This window comes from Myotis nattereri (assembly GCF_964212035.1).
Source record: "Myotis nattereri genome assembly, chromosome: X".
NCBI classification, from domain to species: domain Eukaryota; kingdom Metazoa; phylum Chordata; class Mammalia; order Chiroptera; family Vespertilionidae; genus Myotis; species Myotis nattereri.
In genome coordinates, this window is record NC_138078.1 from 87,533,717 (window position 1) to 87,556,597 (window position 22,881).

Genomic DNA, 22,881 nt, shown 5'->3' on the forward strand with positions numbered 1-22,881 from the left:
TTGGTTATGCTTACATGCATGCATATAAGACCTTTGGTTGATCTCTTACCAGCGCCCCCCTCCAACCCTCCCCTGCCTTCCCACTGAAGTTTGACAGTCTGAAAAGCTACATCTATCCCCACACTTACCTCAGGCCTTTGCTGGGCACCAAGGAAGATGTAAGGACACATTTGACCTCATGGTGGTGCTGCAGAAGTTGAAACTATCCCTTTCCCTCTCCTCCACTAGGCTGTGCTTGTATTTCTTATGAAGATGGTAGGTTATGACTCATGGTATTATATTCTGATATGGCAGTCCAGTTCAAGTTCATAGGGAAAGAGCTAGGTCCATAAAGCCGCTGAATTTACTCCAAGGCAGTCAGAGGCTGCTTCTCAGACAGGAAATCAAAACTTGCAAAATAGGTCTCCCATTGGCCTTTGAAAAAATCTTTTTTCCTTTTTTTTAATGTTTAAATGTGTGTTTTTTTTAAATTGATTTCAGAAAGAAGGGAAATGGAGAGATAGAAACATCAATGATGAGAGAGAATCATTGATCGGCTGCTTCCTGTACACCCCACACTGGGGATTGAGCCCACAACCTGGGCATGTGTTCTGACCAGGAATCGAACCATGACCTCCTGGTTCATGGGTCGATGCTCAACCACTGAGCCACTGCAGCCGGGCTCTGTTTGTAACTGTTCTTTAGGAACGAACTTCAAGGACTCCTAAATGCAAATTCAGATAGAAGTGTGTATACAACCATTGCTTCCTCATTCTGGCTCATTCTTGGCTTTTCCCTTCTAAATGGAAGCATCTCCATTTTAAGTCAGCTTACACTGACTGCTCACATCCTTTCCCACCTTCCACTTGGCGACCCCTTGTTTGTCTGATACAGAGGTTGCCTGGCTCCGTCAGCACCTCAGAGGCAGATTGTGAGCTCACGTGGGTCTGTAGCTATGTGACGCTGATGTTGACAGTATGTACTCTATCTAGATCAGGGGTCAGCAAACTTTTCCTTTAAAGGGTCAGATAGTAAGTTCTTAGGCCTCATAGGCAAAAAGGTCTGTCACCGCTCCTCAGCTCTGCTGTGGTAGCATGAAAGCAGCATAGACAGGACATAATGAATTGCATATGGCTCTGTTCCAATCAAGCTAGGTCTTCTGTAAAGGAGCCGAATTTATTCCATGGGCTGAAATTTGGATTTTGTGAAAGTTTTACGTAGCACGAAATATTCTTTTGATCTTTTAGAAACCGTTGGAAATGTGAAAAGCATTCTTAGCATGTAGGCTGTACAGAAGCAGGTAAGAGTCTGGATGTGACTGCTAGGACTCCAGTTTGCCAACCCCTGCTCTATAGACATGCCTCTTAGGTTCCAATGCTGGTCTGTCCTTTCCAACTACAACCTTGAGTGAGTTACTTCACCTAAATATGCCTCAGTTTCTGTGCCTGGGAAATAGGTCCATGTGAGGGTTCTCTTAGGGGAGGGCCTGCCATACACAGTATGCTCTCAATAAATGGTAGATATCATTAATATTCTTACTTGCAAGACATCTTTGTTTTATTTTTTGGACAGTACCTTAGATTTACTTTGGTTAAATTTGAATTGAGTTAAATTTATTCTTTTTCCAAGTTTGTTTTTACACAGTTTTCCCTTCACAAGTGTTCCATGCCCTTAGTAAATGATTGATTCTGATAAGACACACAGAGTATTTCAAAGGTCTCTTTGAAATATTAATTACTTAAAATACTGAATGTGAGATATTTTACCAGAGGCATCAACAGCGGTTTTCTGGTAAGCGTTAACATTCAGGTTTATTGGGTGTTTTCTTATTTATAGAATGTGTGATTTTCTTTTCCCAATCTTCTAGCATATAGGTAAACTGGGGAAAAATGAATGCGCATTAGCATTATTTTTTAACTACCATTTATATCAAGCTGTCTTACCGTAGACAAACTGCCAAAAAGGTGCCTCTGGCCATAAAAGTTTCTTCACTGAAACTCTACCTTTTAGAAATCCATTCATTTGTGTTAACAAGCTCCTCTTTAAAGTTCAGGTACATCAGGGAAAGTTAACTCACCAATTCAGTTCCCCTGACAAACATTTATTAGGTAGTACCTATCATGTAGATATTTGGGGAGCTATCACCTCATCCTTCACCATTCATCACTTTGGAGTGGAATATCCACTTATCTTATGACTCTAATACGGTACCTTTTCCATGACAAAATGTACCTAAAACATTAACCTTAAATTAAAATTATTAAGGAAGAGTACTATTCACTCTGAAGTTTATCAGGGATCTGATGATTTACCTCACTGTAGGAAACTGCTAATCACCTGTTCTGGCAAGGAGATAACAGAATGAATGAACTATCTAACCAACAGTTCCCTCTATAGTTTTAACTTTAATTGCTGAGAGATTAATTTTGCTTTTTGGTGTGCACCACTGTGCAAGGCCTCAACCTGGGAGCATAATGTTTTTTCCGTTTTGTTTTACAAATTTTCAACTGCTGCATAATGTAATTGCTACACTGCCCTTACCTCATCCTGTGGTTTCTGGTAATTTCTTCTAAGTTCCTGTGTCCTCTTTTCCCACTTGGAAGTTTTCCTCTTTTGAACAGGAGCATCTGCCTTCATTAGTTCACTTAGAACTTTATACATTCTACTTATGCCCTCTATCGCTTTGGAATATCTTGATTTTCTTAAACACTTTTCATGGTTGTAAATCACTTCACAAACTATTATCCTGTTACCATCTTTTGATCTACTAAGTCCATCTCCATTCTTCACTCATTTCTAATTAAACTGCAAACTAACAGATCCCTCCCATCAGGTAGAGGCTTTCTAGATACTCATGGACTGCAGTACAAGGCACCCCGGTTTCTGTCATGTCTGTTGATACCATGCTTTACCACCTGGTTTGATTTCGTTTATTTCTGACTCATTTATGGTTTGTTATTACCCTTAGGTATTAAGGTCCTGCAGCATACTGTGTTATCTTCATCATATTATGGTAGCCTTTTGCTTAGTCTACTACCATTTATTGTTTCATGTGGAATTATAAGAGCTTTTTTTTCAGCTCCGTGCCTTTATTTTTATTAGATTCCTAGAGAAGGGATTTTGATTCCCTCTTCTTTGGTAACTGAGCAGTCTTCTAGTTTTGTGTCATCTACAAATCCATACATCTTGAATCATGGTCTTAATCTGGAGCATAATAGATAGTGTAGAAAAGATTGAATCTAACCCTGATTTTTCTTACACTCCACTTATCACTGCCTTCCTATGCTGTCAGCTTCCATTTACTGCTGCTCATGACCTTGCTCACAAAACCAATTTTACTTTTCTATTTCGTCTTCCACCATTAATGCCAAAATTAACCATTCTACTCTGCCCAGGGTTAGGCAGAATAATATTTGTCACTACAAATTAAATTATGTTCTATGTATAATTCATTTTTCTCCCACTCTGGTCCATTTTGCATACTACTGTGATGCTGATCTTAAATGTCACCTTTATCACATCACTATCTTGCTGAAGATCTACCAATGACTTTTCAGAGTCACTTGAAGCATGTTCAAACTTCTTTCTTTGATATCTAAGTCACTTTAGGACTCTGCTCTGACCTTACCTATCCAACTATAACTCCTATACTTTTCAATTCAGTTGCTGTCCTCATGGTTATCACGCACACTACACATATTTAATTTCAGGTAGCTACACTGATTCAGAATGATCTCAACACATTTTACTCTCTTAAAATTATATGATATGAACAGGCAAAACTAATATATGGTGGTAGAAATCAGAGCAGAGGTTGCATCTGAATAGTGGGGGCAAGAGGGAACTTACTGGGGGTGATGGAAATGTTCAGTATCTTGATTATGGTGGTGATTATATGAGTGAAGCAACCTGTCAAAACTCACCAAACTGTACACTTAAGATCTGTGCATTACAATATTTGTAAATTTATACAGACACACACACACACACACACACACACACACACACACACACACACACTGCAAGTGAGTGAATACATGTCCTTAAACCAGTCATTACCCAGCCTTTTTAATGTATTGTTTTCAGATGCTTAAGTCCTAATTCAGGGGTCCTCAAACTTTTTAAACAGGGGGCCAGTTCACTGTCCCTCAGACTGTTGGAGGGCTGGACTATAGTTTAAAAAAAAAAAACTCTGAACAAATTCCTATGCACACTGCGCATATCTTATTTTAAATTTAAAAAAATGGGAACAAATACAATATTTGTATTTGCATGTGGCCCGCAGGCCGTAGTTTGAGGACCCCTGTACCTAATTCTTCCATGAGTCTTTCCCACAGAGAGCACAGCTTTAGTTTTAAAAATTACTTAATCTACATAAGTATTATCTTACATGGTAGGGTTCTACCATCAGCAAAAAGCCTTCGGCTTCTTTTGGGTCACTTTACACTGATTGGTTGATGGCAACTTCTTCAACTTTGAGCAGCTCAACTTTTCCAGAAGGCCTTAATTAAACAATAGAGATTTCAAGGAGGTTGTGTAATAGTGAATTAAAGCCATTATGACCAGGTTGTTAGAATCTTATGAAATGATTTTTATAGTATTGGCTTTAGTTTTGTCATTTTTGAGGAGTAATGAACGGGAGTTGGGTCTTAGTTAATGGAAAAGTCCAAGCACCAGGTGTTTAGGTTCCTAGAATAATAAGGGGTATTCTAATTAATAAGGCTTGAAAAGGAGGGATGGCTCAGAGTATTTTCAAAGACTATATAGGGTCAGAAATGTTACCCTACTGACATGTTAAAAGTCAGTCTACCACAGTTTCAGGTATGTTGGCAGAAGACACGAGATCCAGAGTCAGAGACAAAGACCTCATGGTACAGCAAGCAGTGTGAGCTTCATGTTCACATTGCTTTCCCTTGCCTTCCAGCTCCCAAAGGGAGACACCAAGGTGGGACCAGGTGGACGCTATGCACACGGTTGTTTTGTGTCACAGCTGAGGAACCCAGGCTTCAGGAACCCAGTCTTTTATAATGGACTAAAAGAAAACCTGCCTGACATCTGCCCTACAGGGAAATATAATCTGTTTTGAAAGCAAACAAACCTGCCCTCTGCTCTGGAGGGAGACACTATGTCTTTCAAGGCTGTCCACTATAAAAACATCCTTACAAATATAGTTTAAAACGAAGGCCATCAACTCCTGAAGTCACAAAATAAGCAGAAATTGAGAAACCCATAGAGAATAGCCACTAAATAAGTTTGTGCTAGCCATCGGGGAATCGCCTTACACAGAGGTGTAACAGAGATCATTAATTCACCCAGTGCTAATTTTACTCAGTAGCATCTCCAAACTCTTCTGAGGAAATTAAGTCAATACAACACAGGTAAACATTGATGCTGAAAATTGAGAGCAGCAAGCATTCAGCACCCACTGAATGACCAACATTGTTGGAAACATGAAATACAAGGTACAACCCATACCTTTCGTTTTACCCAAAGATATATAGCTCACACAGAGCCCACAGGACTGCATACAACCCACTCAGCTCCTCAATACTGTCTGTGATTTGGTTTCACAGACAGTGAAAGATTAGAAATTTGTCTCTGAATTGCTACTTCTCAGACATGCTCATATATTACCATTCTTGTGGCTAAAAAGCATTAACAATTTTCTCTGCGATAATTCTTTTGCTCAGTAAAATAGTTACTATAAATTATAAGAAAGCACATTTTTCTATGTAACTCAAAAAGTAAAAGCTATTTTCCTTTTCAAAAAACCCCCCACAAACTTAAAAGATATTTTTCCTCAGTTTGATCACATAGACCAACAATTTAAAAACAAACGAAAATCCCAGGTACTTACTGCTAATCACATGTAAGTAGAATGAATGATTCTATGAACTTGAAAATTCTAAGTGAACTGTCAACCTCACACAATTCAATCCCATACCAAATTTCCCTGAAACTTATTTAAAATGAAGGATAACTTCTTTCAAATGATCATGTTGGCTTCCATTTTGTTTTAGGAAGACTAACTGAAATATAAACCAGTTCTATGACATATTCATATAACTTTCATTCTTTAGTGTCAGACATTTCATAAAAATCTCTCAGCTCCTTTGAAAGTTACCTTGAAGCAAATGAAAAAGTAATGGCGGACTGGAACCTACATTTCTTTCTTTTAATACATCAGCGATGTTCACAAAGACCTGGCCTTCAAAAAAAAGAACCATTTAACACATGCCTTCTCGGCAGGGACAGTAGCACCCCTAAGGGAATGAATATTTTTTCTTGGGGAGGTGGGCAGAGAAAAATCTTAGATATTACAAGGTTTGTAGCCCTCCAAAGAGCCACAATGCACAAACAGATATGTAGTATATCTGTGGTATATTAAATTTTAATGATGGGAGATTAGGAATGTTGTATCTTTTAATTAGGAATTAAAAGATACAACAAATGGTTCCATGGGGGGAGGGGATGATAATGAAAAAAAAAGTTCAGAAACAATGGCCTAACATAATTTTTTGATCAGTGTTGTCTGATGGCAACCACTAAATTAAGCAAAAGGATTTATTTTTTAATTTCTGTCATACTTGTTTTCCATATTTTTTATCTGTTTACAATATGATAGCATTAAATAATTAAATTGAAATGGTATCTATGATGTCCATTATGTTATAATTTTTTTTCAGTTTTGCGTATTACCTGTAAAATCATAAATGCGTACTGTTTTGTATTCTGTTGTTTTCACTTGTATACATATATTCATCTTTCTACATGATCTTTATAATGATTGCTTTTATAAGGACACTTCAATTCAGTTGTACTGTGGCTCTCTTCTGGTTGTGCTTCTATAACTCTAAAAATTCTTTCCATGTCTTCTTTGCAATTCTGCTTCTCCTGACTTCTTATTAAAAATTGGGGTCCTCAGGAATTGCATGCTATGCCCCCTCCTCGTTTCATACACTGTCTCAGGGTAATCTCATCCATCTTCCACCAGCACTCAGATCTTTCAGTTCCAGCCCGGACTTCACTCCTGGGTTCCAGTCTCATATTTCCAACTTGTTACTGGATATCTACTGAGCTATTCCTTAAAAAAAAAATCTCAAAAAATCATCACATTTTCTCAACCCGTTTATCCCTGGTCATCTAGATTCCTTCCCTTCCTTCCCCTTGACCTCAGCAGCCCAGCTAGGTCCTGTTGACAGTATTAATACCTTCACAATATCCACCCTCTCCATTCACTCTGCTGTCCCCTTTGTTCAGTTCTTTCTCTCCTACTGAGACAATTAGCCTGTACTCCTAAACATCTTCCTGCCTCCTGTCGCGCCATCTTGTCTTCCACCACAGTGCTGTTTGACAAGTCTTTCTAAAGCATCTATCTGATTAAGGCACCTCCAATGGCTTATGGCTACACTGCAGTATACAGTAACCGGAGCCACATATAGCTATTGAGCACTTGAAATGTAGCTAATCTGGAGTAAAATGTGCTGAAATAAACACATTAGATTTTCAACACTTAGTCTGAGAAAATGAATGTAAAATATATAATTATTGTATATACTGAGTTAAATATTTACATAATATATTCAGATTAATTTCACCTGCTTTTTTAAAATACGGCTACTAGAAAAATTAAAACTATTTACATGGCTCACATTTGTGGCATGCATTATATATAACTATTGCACAGTGCTGGCTTATAGGATAATGCCCACACTAGATCATAAGATTATGATGTTTCATCATCTGGCCACCATAGGCCTAGTCCAGTGGTCGGCAAACTGGCCCCTTGAGTGTGGCTCTTCCACAAAATACCACGTGCAGGTGTGCAAGTACAGTGCGATTGAAACTTCGTGGCCAAAGAGCCGCATGTGGCTCGCAAGCCATGGTTTGCCGACCACTGGCCTAGTCCATTCATCTCCTGCTGGCTGTCATGCAAAGAGGGCTGGCCTTGGTGGCAGGTGGATCTGGGTTCATTCCTAGACCCTTTCGCATGCCGGCAGTGTGATTTGGAGCAAGAAACTTAAACTCTCCAAGTTTTAGTATCCCCAGCTGCAAAACAGGGAATACCTATTTCACAGTGTTGTTGGGCAGATTAAAAGATACAACAAATATCAAGTGCCTCCTGCATAAAATTTAATTTTCCTAGATGCATTCCAGTCACACCCAACTACTCTCAGTTCCTCTTTTTTTCTTTTCTATTGTAAAGAGCAGGTGTTTGTTTAAATATCTGCAGCCTTCCTAAAAGTGCACAATCCCCTTTTCCTCTCTGGTCACTAGGGCTCTCCTTTCCTTTTATTTTCCCTGTTTTCACCATATAGTAAGCCTGAGGATCTCTGTCTCCCTTTTTGTTTTCCATTCAATATCCTCTATTAGAGAATTCATTTTAGAATTAATGATCATAAAAGAAGTCTCAAGTCAAAGGAACAGCGTACTCATAAAGATTTTAGCTTGTTCTTGCCCCATAAGAGAATATTTTCTTTCTGTCATCTGATACCCCTAGCCAATTCTTTCAACAAGTCAGGCTTAAATTTAACTTGGGAATAGCATTAGAAACAATTTCTTCTTCCTCATTCCTCACTTTTACTCCTCTTAACCCTCCTACCAGTGCCCTCTACCCCAGACCCACACATTTAGCTGCCACGTACATTAACTATCTTGTGAGGGTCCTTTTCATGGCCTGTGCATTAGCCACAGTGCAGTAGAGAGTTTCTGGCAATTGACACCTTGAGACAAATGCTCTAACAAATCTTAAAGTGTTTTTGATGGCCAGAGTTGTCAAAGGTGGAATGTTCGACATACATTGCCATTAGGAATTTCCAGAAACATTTTTTGAGTACTCGCCCGTGGATTCTTAACAGTTCTTTCCCATAGGAAAAGCTTGGAAACAGCAGCATTCTAAAAGGGATGAGGAGAGTCTGGCTAATGTTTCTCAAATGTAAAATGTGGCCTTTCAGATGATGTGGTCACCTTTTTTTTTCTTCTTTAACACTGTCAGCATTTTGAAATGGGGAAAGGATATGGATTAGGTAGGAATTGAATGCAAATGTGTTTTGCAAATAGTGTCTTTTGAGATAATCGCAGATGATGCTTGAATGCTGAAGGTATTAATACAATCAGTATTTAACCTTGTGTAACTCCGCTTCATCAAATCACACCCTGTGCATTGATTGCATTAAGCCGGGTCAGTGGTTTCTTGCTTAGGAATATCTTATAAGAATCTTAACAGCAAGGCAGCAGTAGCTGATCAGCTGCTGTTTATTTGCATACTGAGCGTGTCATCAATAATACAAAAGACAAGGTCTTTAAGTTGAAAGAACAGTGGGATTGGCATGAATTTTGCTTAATGGTGCGTAATAAGCAAAGTAGTCAGTGGTGCCAGAAACTGACAGGATCCATTATGTTAAAACAGATATATGTCTTTAATTTAGGGGTATTATGTAAATCTGACAGGAGTTTTTCCCTTTATTTTCCTGTAGTTTAACTTTAATTGCTCCAAGATTAATTCCGATTTCTCCTTCCCTCCAGAGGGTGATGAGACTGGTGTGATGGATAATCTTCTAGAAGCCCTACAATCAGGTGCAGCATTCCGAGACCGCAGGAAGCGGATTCCCAGGAACCCAGGTGAGACCCCTCCGAGCGCACTGGGATTGTCAAATATAGATGTTCAGAGCCAAGGACCCTCCCCCGACAAAAAAAAAAAAATAACAACAACAAACAACAAACAGAAAAACTTGGCCCAGGAAGAGGTTTTTTAACACTTGATCTCAGTTCTCCAAGTGTGAAGTCTCAGCAGGTTTCTCCATCTCCATGATTGCAAATTTCAACCTGGTAAAAGTATCTTCAAATAACTGTAGACTTTGCAAAAAAAACATTCTGAAACAAGAACTCCCACTGAGTTTAATATTAAATATTTTAATTGTTATTTTCTGAGCGCCTGGTTTGGGTGGAAGGTGTGCTTTAAAACCATAAATGTAATTAAATCATTAAAAGTAATTGGCCCTGTGGATGGCACATTAGCTATTTAAAGGTAAGGAAACAGAGATAATGTTTCTTTCTAGAGGTTGCTGTGGCTTTGCAGTACAATCTATTCTCCATGTTAGCAAAGAGAGGAGAGACACAGATGATCTAAGATCCCTGAAAGTCCCAGGCATTGAAACCCATGTTTGTGTGTGTTAGTAACAAAGCCACACAAAGAAAGTTGATCTCAGGGGAAGTAGAAACATGAAAACAACCTCCCTCACTCAAGTGTAACTAGAGAGTTGTCTACCTCCTCTCTTTACACCCTGTGGATGAGGTAAATAGGAGTTGCACTCAGTATAATCCAAATAGGCCGAGCTGGCCATCTCCTCTAAGTAAGTTCTTATATTTTTTTTTAGTTCATATCTTTCTTAAAGTAGAGAAGAAATTAGGTGTGCTAATTTGAAATGTCCTCTTCATAGACTATAAAAGCTATATAGAGAAGTAAATAAAAAGGAAAATTAATAGTAAATATGTAAACTCTACTTCATTTAGTGTTATAAGATTTGCCTTGAATAGCCTGCAGTTCAAAAAATATTCTGAATCTGGACTGGAAACTATCATATATCATTAGAATGCAAATTCGTGTCTCTCAAAACCATTGTAGTCCAACAAACCAGTGAAAGAAATGGAGCCCAGTGCAGAGATATTCCGGTAGCTTTTGGCAATGGCAGCAGACAGTATGAGTTATATTCATCTTTTTGAAGGTAAGATATGGTTGAGAGGAGAGAAGTGTTTTGGTTGGATTATAAGACTGCTTTGTGTGTCTGACGGCATTGAAGATGGGCTACAAAAAGAGGGGAAGCTTGGAGGAAAGAAAATGAAAGTCCTTATTTATATGCTCATATTAACATTCCATGGCAGAATGTTAGGAGCACTACTGCTCTGTAATTATGAGGTGGCCATTCCATTTGCCTCAGTCTTTGTCTGTGAAATAAGAATGTTCTAGAATGCTATTGGGCCCCTTTCATCTCTTAAGAAAACAGAAACCTTCACTGTTTTTTCTTGAACTGCCAGAACATTAATAGTCAGTGGAAAGCAAACTGAAATAATTTGTACATCAATTCAGTTCTCTGTTAAGCAGCTGGTAAGTAAAAGTTATTCTGTGCCTTAAAAGAACTGCCTTCGTCTCTCCAGTCTGTTTATTTTAAAAAATACATTTTCTGAGGCCCCTGTCTGATTAGTCTCACACCTCAAACTGACTCTAGAAAGACTACTGGGAGAGTGCGATCATTCTATGGGGTTTCTGTGAGTTTGGCACTCAAGGGAATATAGTGTTGTCAACTGTGAAACACCAAGAATATATTCAGAAATGGCATAAATTTATAGTACTGTTTCCAAGTAATCTAAATTGGGCTCTCCATTGGTTTGTAGCTGGAGTGCCTCCATGAGCACAGAGGGTCAAAAATATCAGCCTATTTAGCCCTGGCAGTCGTTCTAAGTGGCAGCGGCCAATGCAAATGTCCAGTGGTAAAAAGAAACTAGAAGGCAGGCAGCGGCAATGATTGATGAAGCATCTTGGACATCAGTGGAAGAGTTTGGAGAGAGGGAGAGCGAAAGGCAGGCACAGAAAGGACGAGTCTGCCAAAAACTCTCCTGTCTGCTTCCCCCTTTCTATAAGCAACAGAACCAGGGACTTTTCCAGATTTCCTCCTTCTTCCTGCCTTTTCCTAACTATACCATCTTTTCCTGCTGGCCCCTTTTTTGTTGACTTTCTTAGGCACCTTATTTGGTTCCTTTCCAAGATCCCATTGATTTTGTATTGTTCCAATTTCCTTATTCAACACCGGCATCCTTGTTGCTTTCCAATGACCTCCACTTCTCCATGGTGAGATACAAGCAGTAAAACCAAATTATAAAAAATTGCTGTTTCCTCCAAGTAAAGTAAAATAAGAGGAAATAGGCAAAAATCTGAAATCAGAGTCCACCACAAATAGCAACGATGTTCTGCTCTGCTTTCCACCTTGTTGGCATCACTTACAGACATAAATGACGGTATGTACACTACAGAGCTCTACAATTCTGCGTCTAATTGCAGTGTTTTCAATGCCATATTTACCCAAAATGAGGTGAGAGTCTGTATTCTCCATGAGAAAGTTAAGATGTTAATAACTGGCATAATTAGTTGCCTAAATTAGAGATCTTCCACGCTGAGCCTGGGGCCCCTCCCCAAGAGTAACCCACATTGGGTGACTCTGAAGGCGCTCCCAAGCCTTGTGGCCAGCCATTTCAGCTGAGTGCGCTGTTTCTATTAAGGGCACCAAAAGACATTTTAAAGGAGACTGTCGTATCAGGAGTGATATTTAAAATATTAATAACTGGTGTCGCACAGGTCCCAACCAGTCAGAATATACACAGGCAGTCAGTGGCCACTATGGTTGTATTCATTCCTGCTGGCTGAATATCATCCCAGATTACAGCTTTGCTGATGTCAAACTCTGAGATTAGGAAATGAGCCCCTAAACATTCATTAATTTATCGTACGTATGTTCTGTGAAAGGTACTATATTACAAATGATGGAAGATGCAGAACTAATTAAGATAAGATATCCTTAGTTATAAGACCCTTGTGTCTTGTAGGAAAGATAAAAAAGTATAGAAATACTGCAGAGTGAGGCAGATGATAATAGGTACTGTACAAAAGGTGTTAATAGCATATTATGTGAGTTCAGAGAATGGAAATATCATGACTTAATGGATATATCAGGAAAAAAAACATGGAGAAAAAGGCCTGGAAGGATGAGAATGGAAATCAGCAGTAGGAGTTGGAGGTGGGGATAGTCAGCATTTCAGTTGAATGAAATGTCCTTAAGAAAAATAGAGGTAAGAAAACACAAGTATTTTGGGAGAATAGCAAATAGTACAGCTAATGGTTCTATAAAGTATAAAAGTTTGGAGATAATTCTGGAAAACGAGGTTGGCGCCACATCCTAGAGTGCTTGAATAAGAGGCTAAGGTGTCAGCATATAAATCTGTAGGCAATGACGATATACTGAAGGCTTTTAAGCAGTGGAGGAGCATGATCAAATCTATATATTAAGACATGTCATCTATAGAAGTGTGAGCAATGAATGGGGATAATACTGTCATATTCTTAGTCAAAGGAAATAATGTAGAGGAAGAGGAGTAACCACGAGTCCAGGATGAGTCTAGGCCAGGGGTGGGCAAACTTTTTGACTCGAGGGCCACAATGGGTTCTTAAACTGGACCGGAGGGCCGGAACAAAAGCATGGATGGAGTGTTTGTGTGAACTAATATAAATTCAAAGTAAACATCATTACATAAAAGGGTACGGTCTTTTTATTTTTTAGTTTTATTCATTTCAGACAGGCCGGATCCGGCCCGCGGGCCGTAGTTTGCCCACGGCTGGTCTAGGCTTTTGAGTGTGATTAGTTGGGAGGACAGGTGGGTTACAGGAGAAGACTGCTAGGATCAGGAAGATGAGTGCTGATGGAAGATGAATTCCTATTGGGGTAAGTGAAGCTATAGGAATAGATAGTATTCATTCAACAATGTGCAGTTCGGGTGACTCCCTCCTGGGTGTCATACACTGGGTTAGGTACTAAGGATGCAGCACCAAATAGGCCACTGCCTCAAGGAATTTGGATACTGCTTGAGAAAACATGAATGTAAGGCATGTGATACAGTTGCGACACAATCTAATTGCAACACAATGCGTGTAATGAGATAGGAATTGTATGCTTGGGCAGGAGTTAGAGTACCTGCCCCATTCCCTCACCTCTCAAGAGCCTTTGCAGCCTAGAATGTGGACTGTGCTTGCTGGAAACTTAGTGGGTAAAAGGATCATTTCAGTTTTCCTTAATAACCTACTGTGGATGTATCATCTATGAATTTGCTAAATCTTTCTGTACCTTCTTTGTTACAGCCTTTGTTAGCACTTCAGGTACTAAGTTCCATGTGTTTACAATCGACTTTGTAAAGTATTGCCCATCAGTATTTCTGACTTTGTCTTTATAAGATCAAAGGTAAGCTTTGGAGGGTAAAACACACACACACACACACACACACACACACACACACACACACAGAAAAACCTTGCAGAAGTGAAAAGCACATTTAAATATCAATACACAATGTCGCCTCTGTTATATTACTGAACAGCTATCAGTACTTAGCACTTGTTTCCCCTGCTTTAACCAACTTGACTTCTTCATTCTTTGCCCACTGTAAGCATATATAAACAGCAATAGGTAGATGTCTAACTTAGCTATTCTAGCTGTGACTAGATTTTGATATATAGTTCTAGACATTAAACAAACACACAAGAGAAGCATTAGAAAGAAATGAAACCAGGAAACAGAATAAATGTAATTTGGTTTTAGAACCACACAGGGCAACCAAGAAAACGAAATTTGAAAAACCGGAAGAAACTCAGGAGACACATGATCCTAGTTTTATGGATCAGCAAGATAACAGTATAAATGAGAAGGTGTAATTTACCATTTGAGGACAGATAGGGGACAAGAAACAATGGTATTCAACAGAGAACAAAAACAAACTCTAAGTATTAGGGAAAACATCTTTGCAGCAAAACAAAGCACACACTTTCCTAGGCCTCTATCTCGCAGCAATAACAAAACACAGATTGTCCTGGATCTTGTCTCCACGGACCTGTTCAGGACCTCAGCTGCCTATGGGGGGGGGGTCTCAGGAACATTTCTAGGGGTCCTCAGGGGGCATTTCACAAACACAGTTACCCACCCCTGTTCCTCCACCTTCGCCTATAATACCAGGCTTTTCCGCACCTGCTGTGAGCTGGCACGGTCATGCCTTCACAGTGCCAGAGCTTGACAGTGGCAGAGTGGGGGGGGGGGGGGAAATGCCGCTCTCTTCCTTCAGTGTCATTCCACCAGTGACCGAGCAGTATTATGTCTCAGAGTCTTACAGACATCCATAGAGAAACAGCCTTCAGGGTTTTTTTGTTTGTTTGTTAGCATTTTTTTCTTTTAAATACATTTGTATTGATTTCAGACAGGAAGGGAGAGAGATAGAAACATCAATGATGAGAGAGAATCATTGATTACTGCCTCCTGCGCGCCCCCCACTGGGGATCAAGCCCACAACCCAGGCATGTGTCCTGATTGGGAATCGCACCACAACCTCCTGGTTTATAGGTCAGTGCTCAACCACTGAGACACATCCTCTGGTCCAGCCTTCAGTTTTATTAGCCATCTTGATGGCCATAGTATTTGACCTCATATAGCACGGCCCAAGGACAAGGCCATGACAGATTGCACGAAATACTAAGTATTATCCTCTTTCCATGACCAAGGTCTGTTGGGGTCTTACGTTTATTTTTGTTTCATTATTGGTAGGCCAAGCTGATCATTCATTCCAAGCTTTTTACTTCTTTCTCCCTTAGGATGGGCTCTTTCCCGTGAGGTTCCTCAGTTTCTATTTTGTAAGTGTCAGGACCTTAGATTGGCCAACTAAATTCCATTTTGTCTATAGTGCAATTACTGTGTTTTTATGTGTAATTCAAATCTAATAAAAAATGATGTAATGTAAGCAAATCAAGAAAAACATGGAATTCATCCAAATAATATTTCTTGGTCAAATAGCAGGGTCCAGGCAGCAGTGCTGGGGCCGTGGAGTGTAAAGAACTCAGAGTCTCATAGGGAAGAGAGGTATGTACGCAATAGAATGATATACGTGTGCACAGAGTGCTAAAGAGCAGTTAACTGCCTAGACAATCCAAGAAAGATTTCATGATGAAAGTGGCATTTGAGGTGTGTTTGAAGGAAGAATAGTAGTTTTGTCTGGAGAAGAACAGGGGGAATGGGCATTTCAGATACAGGAAATGGCAGATACATGCAACGGGGACGTGGAAGGGTACAGTGGCAATGCAGACAAAACTGTTGCAACAGCAAAGAGCCAGCAGCGGTTTTTAAGTAGCGGGTTACATAATTACACACACATACAAGCAAGAAAGGTTGAGGCTGGAGATAAGAGATTTGGGGGGCATCTGCATATATATGACTATAGAAACCTTGGGATCACCCAGGAAGAGTATGTCCAATGAGAGGTGAAGAAGGCCAAGATTAGTGAGTATGAGGATTATAATGTTTAAGAGGCAAATGCAGGAATCAACCAAAGACCCAGGGAAAAAATGGTCAGAAAGGGAGAAGGAAAAGTAGCCAAAGTGATACCTAGAAGACTGGGGGTGGAGAAAATTTCAGAATGGAGCAAGTCAGCAGACTCACATCCTGCAGAAAGATAAGTAGAATGCCAACGGAAAGTAGACAAATGGGTTTGTCAACTAGCAGGTAACAGGGTAACAGTTGACCTTTCCTTGAGCAGTTTTAGTAGAACAGTGAGGGCCAAGAGCCAGGCTCTAATGGATTAAAGGATGAAGAATATCTTTTGTACCTTGCATACTGGGGTTTGAAGGGAAGAAAGGTAGTTAGAGAATAAAAGATAAATTGTGTCTCTTCCAGAGATTCTGACAGGAAACTTGAGACACTTTCAAGCGCCTTGAATGGAGTTGCCAATCACGCATTGTTATGCCTGGTTTTACTTACAAATGTGTGGCTTTTTTTCTCCTCTTAATTCTATTGTGTTTATTAAGCATATACTGTGTAATAGTTAAAATACTTTATCATGCCTAGTGCTTTACAGTTAACAAAGCACTTTCTCCTCTATTGTGTGATATGGGATTCATAGCCATCTAATGCTGAGTTCTATTCTCCTAAGTTAAAATGAAGGACATTTGTGGCTCAGACCGAGAAAGAATGGACTGGGGGTGGAGGAAAGGTATTCTTGAGTTAATTGGGGAGAAGCAGGGGGAGAATTGGGAAAGGAGACAAAAAGAATGGGACCATTTACAGAAAATCTTTGTCAACTTTTGAATTAACCGGTCTGCAAGTGCTGAAAGTCAGGGGGAGGTGGGTCAGAGTATATGTGTGATTCCTCTGAGAGGCAGGAAGGAGGTGATTAGAAAGAAGCAAATCCTTAGGCCTCCACTGCGCTCAGTTAGCTTGGTTACCTCTGGGCAATAATTAGAGGGTGGATGCCAGGAATCTTGGAGAATTGATCATCATCATCATCATTCAGGTGACAGTTAAAAATACAAGAGTGGATAAAATAATCTGGGGAAAATGAGTGGAGCAGTAAGCAAAGGAGAAAACAGACATTTGTGGCTCTCTCAGCCCTACCTACACATTGGTATCACTTTGAGGTACTGCTCCGAAGTACCTACATCTGATTCCTCTCTGAACCAACTGACTCCCAATCTGTGGAGTCAGAGCCTGGGCAATCATATATTTTAAAAATTAATTGAATCAGACACTTCAATTTATTGTCTGTAAATGATGCCAAATTCAAACAAAGTTAAAATTTTTAAAAAGTAATTTAGGTGATTTTAATGTGCCACAAAATCTGAGAACCATTAGTTTATGGGGCTAGCCTGGGAGGCGGAGCACATGAACAGAAGAATGAAGGGCTTGGTTATGGAGGTGTGGGGGGAAAGAAAGGCTAGTGTGGTGTGATATCACAGAGGCCAAAGGAATAGAGCTTTTCAAAGAGAAAGTGCTGAATAGCATTAGATGTAGCTGAGAGGACCAATAAAATCAGGATTGGAAAGAAGCCATTGGATTTAACTATTAAGAACTCACTGGTGACTTTAGCAAAGAAAAGTTTTAGGAGAGTGTTAGGAAGAGGGTAGAAGTCAGATTGCACTGAGTTCTCAAATGCGATGAATTTTTAAGACTGCTTTAATTTAGTGTCTCTTTGTCTTTCATCGCTTCATGTGAATCTTGTGATGAAGTGTGTGCCTATATTAGTTACATAATTTTTGTTTCATTTTTGTTGTATTTTTATTTATGGAAATTAAATTTTACTTTCAGGACAGACACATACATATATTGATTAATAAGATGTAGGTTGGCATTAGGGAAGCTAAAAGCAGAAGATTGCTATGTAGTCTGTCCTTGATTATTTTTTGACAACTAGAGAACAAATTGCACACAGACCATTTATGCCCTATTTATATGCAAAATTGTTCTAAGCAAGCACTGATGATGTGCTCTATAGAAATTTCAATCACTTTGGCTTGTCTGTTCTCCTACACAATATAATCAGCTCTGCTGCACATTTCTTCATTGGTGATCGCTGCAGGCCAGTAGGAGATAAGGTCAATTTCAGTTGATTTTTATAAGAATATGAATTGAGCAGGCTTCCTTCAGATATTGGAATATGGGAGAAGTTGGGACAAGCAATTATTATGCAGCAATAAATTCCTCTTGGTAGTTTTAATTCCATGTCAAACATTCACAGACATGCTAATGTTGGTAGCTAAGCTCACAACCACCTGCTTATTTACAAACCTTCAATTCAGGAATTAATGGCTGGGACCCTGTATGCCAGGTGCATGATACCACTCTAATATGAGCAGACACTCTGCATTTATAACGACATTAACTGACAAGGCATTTATCAGATTGTCCTAAGTACCTTACATTTCCTGGAGAACTTAATTACTTTCAAAACTAAAGAGAAATAATTGTTTGTGCTAATTGGTGGTCGTGATGGTAGGCATATATTTTTCTTGAATGGACTCAGTAGTATATTATTATTTCAGGGACAAGAAAGTATAAACTGCTTCCTCTTCAGCCAAATTTCATCTCCTTCCGCAGAGGCTGAAAACAGCTAGATTCACCTGGACATGAGTATATTGCTTCCCTATCTCCCAATTTTTGTGAAATTTTTGGACACACCTGTGTATTACAATTTGAACCTTGCTATTGGTAGTTCCTTTCCTTGTGTCAATTAAATTGAGAGGAGTGGAAGGTGCTGGAAAGAAGGGGCAGTGGACATGTTCAGCTCCACAGTACCCTTTGGAGATTCAATTTCTTGTCTTACTTGTTGGTATTTTTTGCTTTTGCAAAAACATGAACCCAGATACCTTGCAGCTAATACAGTGCTTCACCTAACTCAGGAAGCCTTTTAAGGGTATGCTCAGTAAAAACTCTTCTAAACACAAAGATAATACAAACTGTTAAAATACTACAAAGCTTATAACTGTGTTTCACTGTTAAAAGATTGTGATTTATATTTAGCACCTAGGACATAACTCAGTATAATATAGTATATGTTCTTGATAGCTGCTTGTTGGATAATTCCCAATTATCAAAAAAAATTGAACCTATATAAAAGCCTTTTCAATATATCGTACCTACAGCTATTTCTCATGTTTGTAATTTGGGGGAGCATTCTACATCACTGTAAATGGAATTCCGTGAAAGCTGAGTTCTTTCTATGGGCAAACTTGAATGTCCTATGCATGTTACCTTCACATGACATTTCTACACAGTAATACTTAGGCTTGACAGGTAGAGAAAAATGCTAAATTTATATAAAAAACAAAATATAACTATATGCCATTACTCTTATTCATATGTCTATTGTGCTTGTATTTGACTGCTACCTCTTTGTCATTCTCAGCTCAAATTGCAATTTCTTCTACTCCTACCACTTAAAGGGGAAAAATTCCTAAATACTGCTGCAGAAAGTACTGGAAAAAGAGAGAGGCAACAACACCCTTTTGTTGAAGTTTTGCATATCTTCTCATCAGTCTTTGCAAATATGTTCTGTAAGACAGGGGACGTAGATAGGAGTTAGTGAATCTCTTCAGAATAACATTAAGTAATTAATTGCTTTGCCAGCTTTCTCACAGATTTACTCAGGAGAACAGATCTTTCTGAAGTTTAAGGGCTTTTATCTCGTACAGAGGAGTATTCTGAGGATTTGAACTGTTTGGTTGAGGGACTTCCAGAATCCAGGATGATATTTTCCCTTTCCACTTGGGAAGGTTTTAGCTTGAGATTTCTGGGTTTACTGGTCTGTTCTGTTGTTTGTCTTGCATAGATGTACTGTACAGCAAGCAATACAGTTCTCCCTGGGCAATGAACAGATTTTTTTTAATTTCATACATTATTCACAACTCTGCAGTGGTTTCAGAAAGTCAATGTATATCCTGGACACAAATAAATGAAAAAAACACCAAAACAGGGATATGATTTTCATATTGTTGTTTGGAAATTTAATATTATTATTGTACATGGATTCATCTTTAGTGCCCAGTTATAATACCTGTTAGATTTCTAGCAGCCTTAGAGCAATTAATCCAAAGTGTATATGTTTATCGTATTTCACAGTAAACAGATAAATTATCTTCAAGTATTTGGAGCTAACCAATGAGGGTAAGTTTATATCAGGGGGAATACACAGTATGACTTTATATGAATATTCCAGTGTTCATTTTAGTTATGTTTGTGACATCTCAGGTGTTTATATTGATACTACTTTAAGTGACAGAGTTAATAAGAGGTGACTGTGCTTTGTACATATTTGTGGATTTCATTTTGTCATATCAACAGATAACTGAAATAAAACATTCTTAAACTGAAAAGAAAAAAGACTTAAAAAAAACTTTTCTAGTATGTGGTTTTTATTTTATGGCTCAAATTTAAATGAACTCCCGTGTGCCTATAGAGAACATTCAAACACCTTGAGTTAATAGTCCCAAAAAGCCCACAATCTGAAGCACCCAAAGGATGACCATTGTTAGTGACTTGGGTAATAGTCAGGGTAGAAGTAAATATAGAAATGACGTTCCAACATAATGAGTTTCTAGGAAATTATTAGAGGTTGTTTTAAATGTTGAATGCAGGTGGGATCAGATGGAGAAAGACAAGTGGGAAGAAAACTATGACATCTAGTAATTTAAATACTTTTTTCAGTTGCCAAAAATAGTATCGATCAGTTTGCATGGCTTATGTAGAACTGAAACTTCCTGGCAGAGGAAGATGCAAAGCACTGAGAAAGGATTACGGTCAGTTGAATGCTATGCACACAGATCTGTGCGTCACAGGTATCCTATGCTTCCCATCTCCTCACTTTTTCCTACTTACCATGCTCTGTAGTCCAGGGCCCTTTGTGCACCGCTTGCCTCTATTCCATGCTGCTTGTTCAGAAGAGCCCTCTTTTATCTGTTTATCTCCCTCACAACACTGTGTCTCACTTCCACCGTCCCAATCATATTCCTCACATTAATGGTGGGAAAGAAAAAAAAATAGGAAGATATAATTGTGTGAGCATTGCTTACGCAGTGGTTCTCAACCTTCCTAATGCCGCGACCCTTTAATACAGTTTCTCATGTTGTGGTGACCCCCCACCATAAAATTATTTTCTTTGCTACTTCATAACTGTAACTTTGCCACTGTTATGAATTGTAATGTAAATATCTGATATGCAGGATGTATTGTCAGGGGTCGCGACTCACAGGTTGAGAACCGCTGGCTTAAAGTCTATTTTCTCTCAGCATTCTCTTTTAGGAAAACAAACAAAAAACAAGACTGACACTACTTACTGCTCCCAACAAAGCCTCTCTTACTTTAGGCAGAATTATTCTGGTCTTGGTGGCAGGCAGGGAGGGGGGGGGCAATTAAAGACATTTCAAAGGGACAGAGAAAAATTCCTGAATAGACCCTTGGCTCCCAGCCTTTTTGGAATTATGATGTTATCAGTGCTGGAATTTCTAAGTGCTCCTAACATTGAGTGAAGCAGCAAGTAGACGATTAACCTATTGTATAGCTACATAAATTACTTCATCAATTAGGAAAGACAGTTGTGAATATTTTTGCTCTCAAAAAGTATACACTCTAAAAAAGGGGGAAATGCCTTTTCATAAAAGTTCCTCAAACCACAACAGTTATTTACAGCTTGACAGGCGAGAACGTGTTCAATGGAAAGGAGAATGTTCCAGACTCAATAGGTAGAGTAGTTTGACAGGTTTACCATTTTTAAATTTTTGTCTTTTTAAATTCATTCAAATAAAATATTAGCTCTTACTGGAATAGGTCATAATTAGGAGAGCTCTTTATTACTGAGGCATGTAAGATAATTTTTTTAAAGCACCTTTTTATAATCTAATGGATGTTAATTTTTCTTTAATATTTTGAAAACATATACCTCTGTCATTTCACCATTTTTAAATTTTATTTTAAAAACTGATTTTTTTATTTTTTATTTATTTTTGTTTTTTGTTAATTATTTTTCCTCCTGAAATACTTCTATTTTGTATTGGTTTCGGATGTACAGCTTTGTGGTTAGACAGTCATATAATTTGCATAGTGCTCCCCTCAATATTTCCAGTACCCCAACTTGCAGGCTAACTCGAGTAAAAGTGAGACTGAAGTGTGTGAGCTTATCTGTTTACTTAAACTGAAATGTGGCCCTTGGAAAGCAGCATGTTTCATCAATAGTGATTTTTAAAAAATATTTTTATTGATTTCAGAGAGGAAGGGAAAAGGAGAGAGAGAGAAGCATCAATTATGAGAGAGAATCATTGATTGGCTGCCTCCTACACGCCCCACACTGGGATGGAGCCCGCAACCTGGGCATGTGCCCTGACTAGGAATCAAACCGTGACCTCCTGGTTCATAGGTCAATGCTCAACCACTGAGCCACACCATGCAAAAACATTTTTATTATGCATCACTTTTTTTTAAATTATATTTTATTGATTTTTTACAGAGAGGAAGGGAGAGGGATAAAGAGTTAGAAACATCGATGAGAGAGAAGCATCGATCAGCTGCCTCCTGCACACCCTCTACTGGGGATGTGCCTGCAACCAAGATACATGCCCTTGACCGGAATCAAACCTGGGACCCTTCAGTCCAAAGGCTGACACTCTATCCAGTGAGCCAAACCAGCTAGGGCTATGCATCACTTTTTAAACTACTATTTAACTTCCATTTTTGACCATCAAATAGCTTTTGTTCTCCTGGTTGATTTGGCTATAAAAGTTAAATGTGGCGTTTTTGTAAATGAAAAAGCAGCTTAATTTTGAATTATGGCTTCCTT

The 22,881-nt window shown here is 38.9% G+C and overlaps 1 protein-coding gene across 1 annotated transcript in view; it reads left to right on the forward strand.

Moving 5' to 3' along the window:
* The window catches only part of DIAPH2 (diaphanous related formin 2), a 940,956-nt gene that overhangs the window by 771,323 nt on the left and 146,752 nt on the right, over nucleotides 1-22,881 (forward strand). Inside the window, exon 27 of the mRNA XM_081115447.1 lies at nucleotides 9,505-9,600. Coding sequence (XP_080971573.1) covers nucleotides 9,505-9,600 — 96 coding nt within the window. The remainder of the gene's footprint in view (nucleotides 1-9,504; nucleotides 9,601-22,881) is intronic.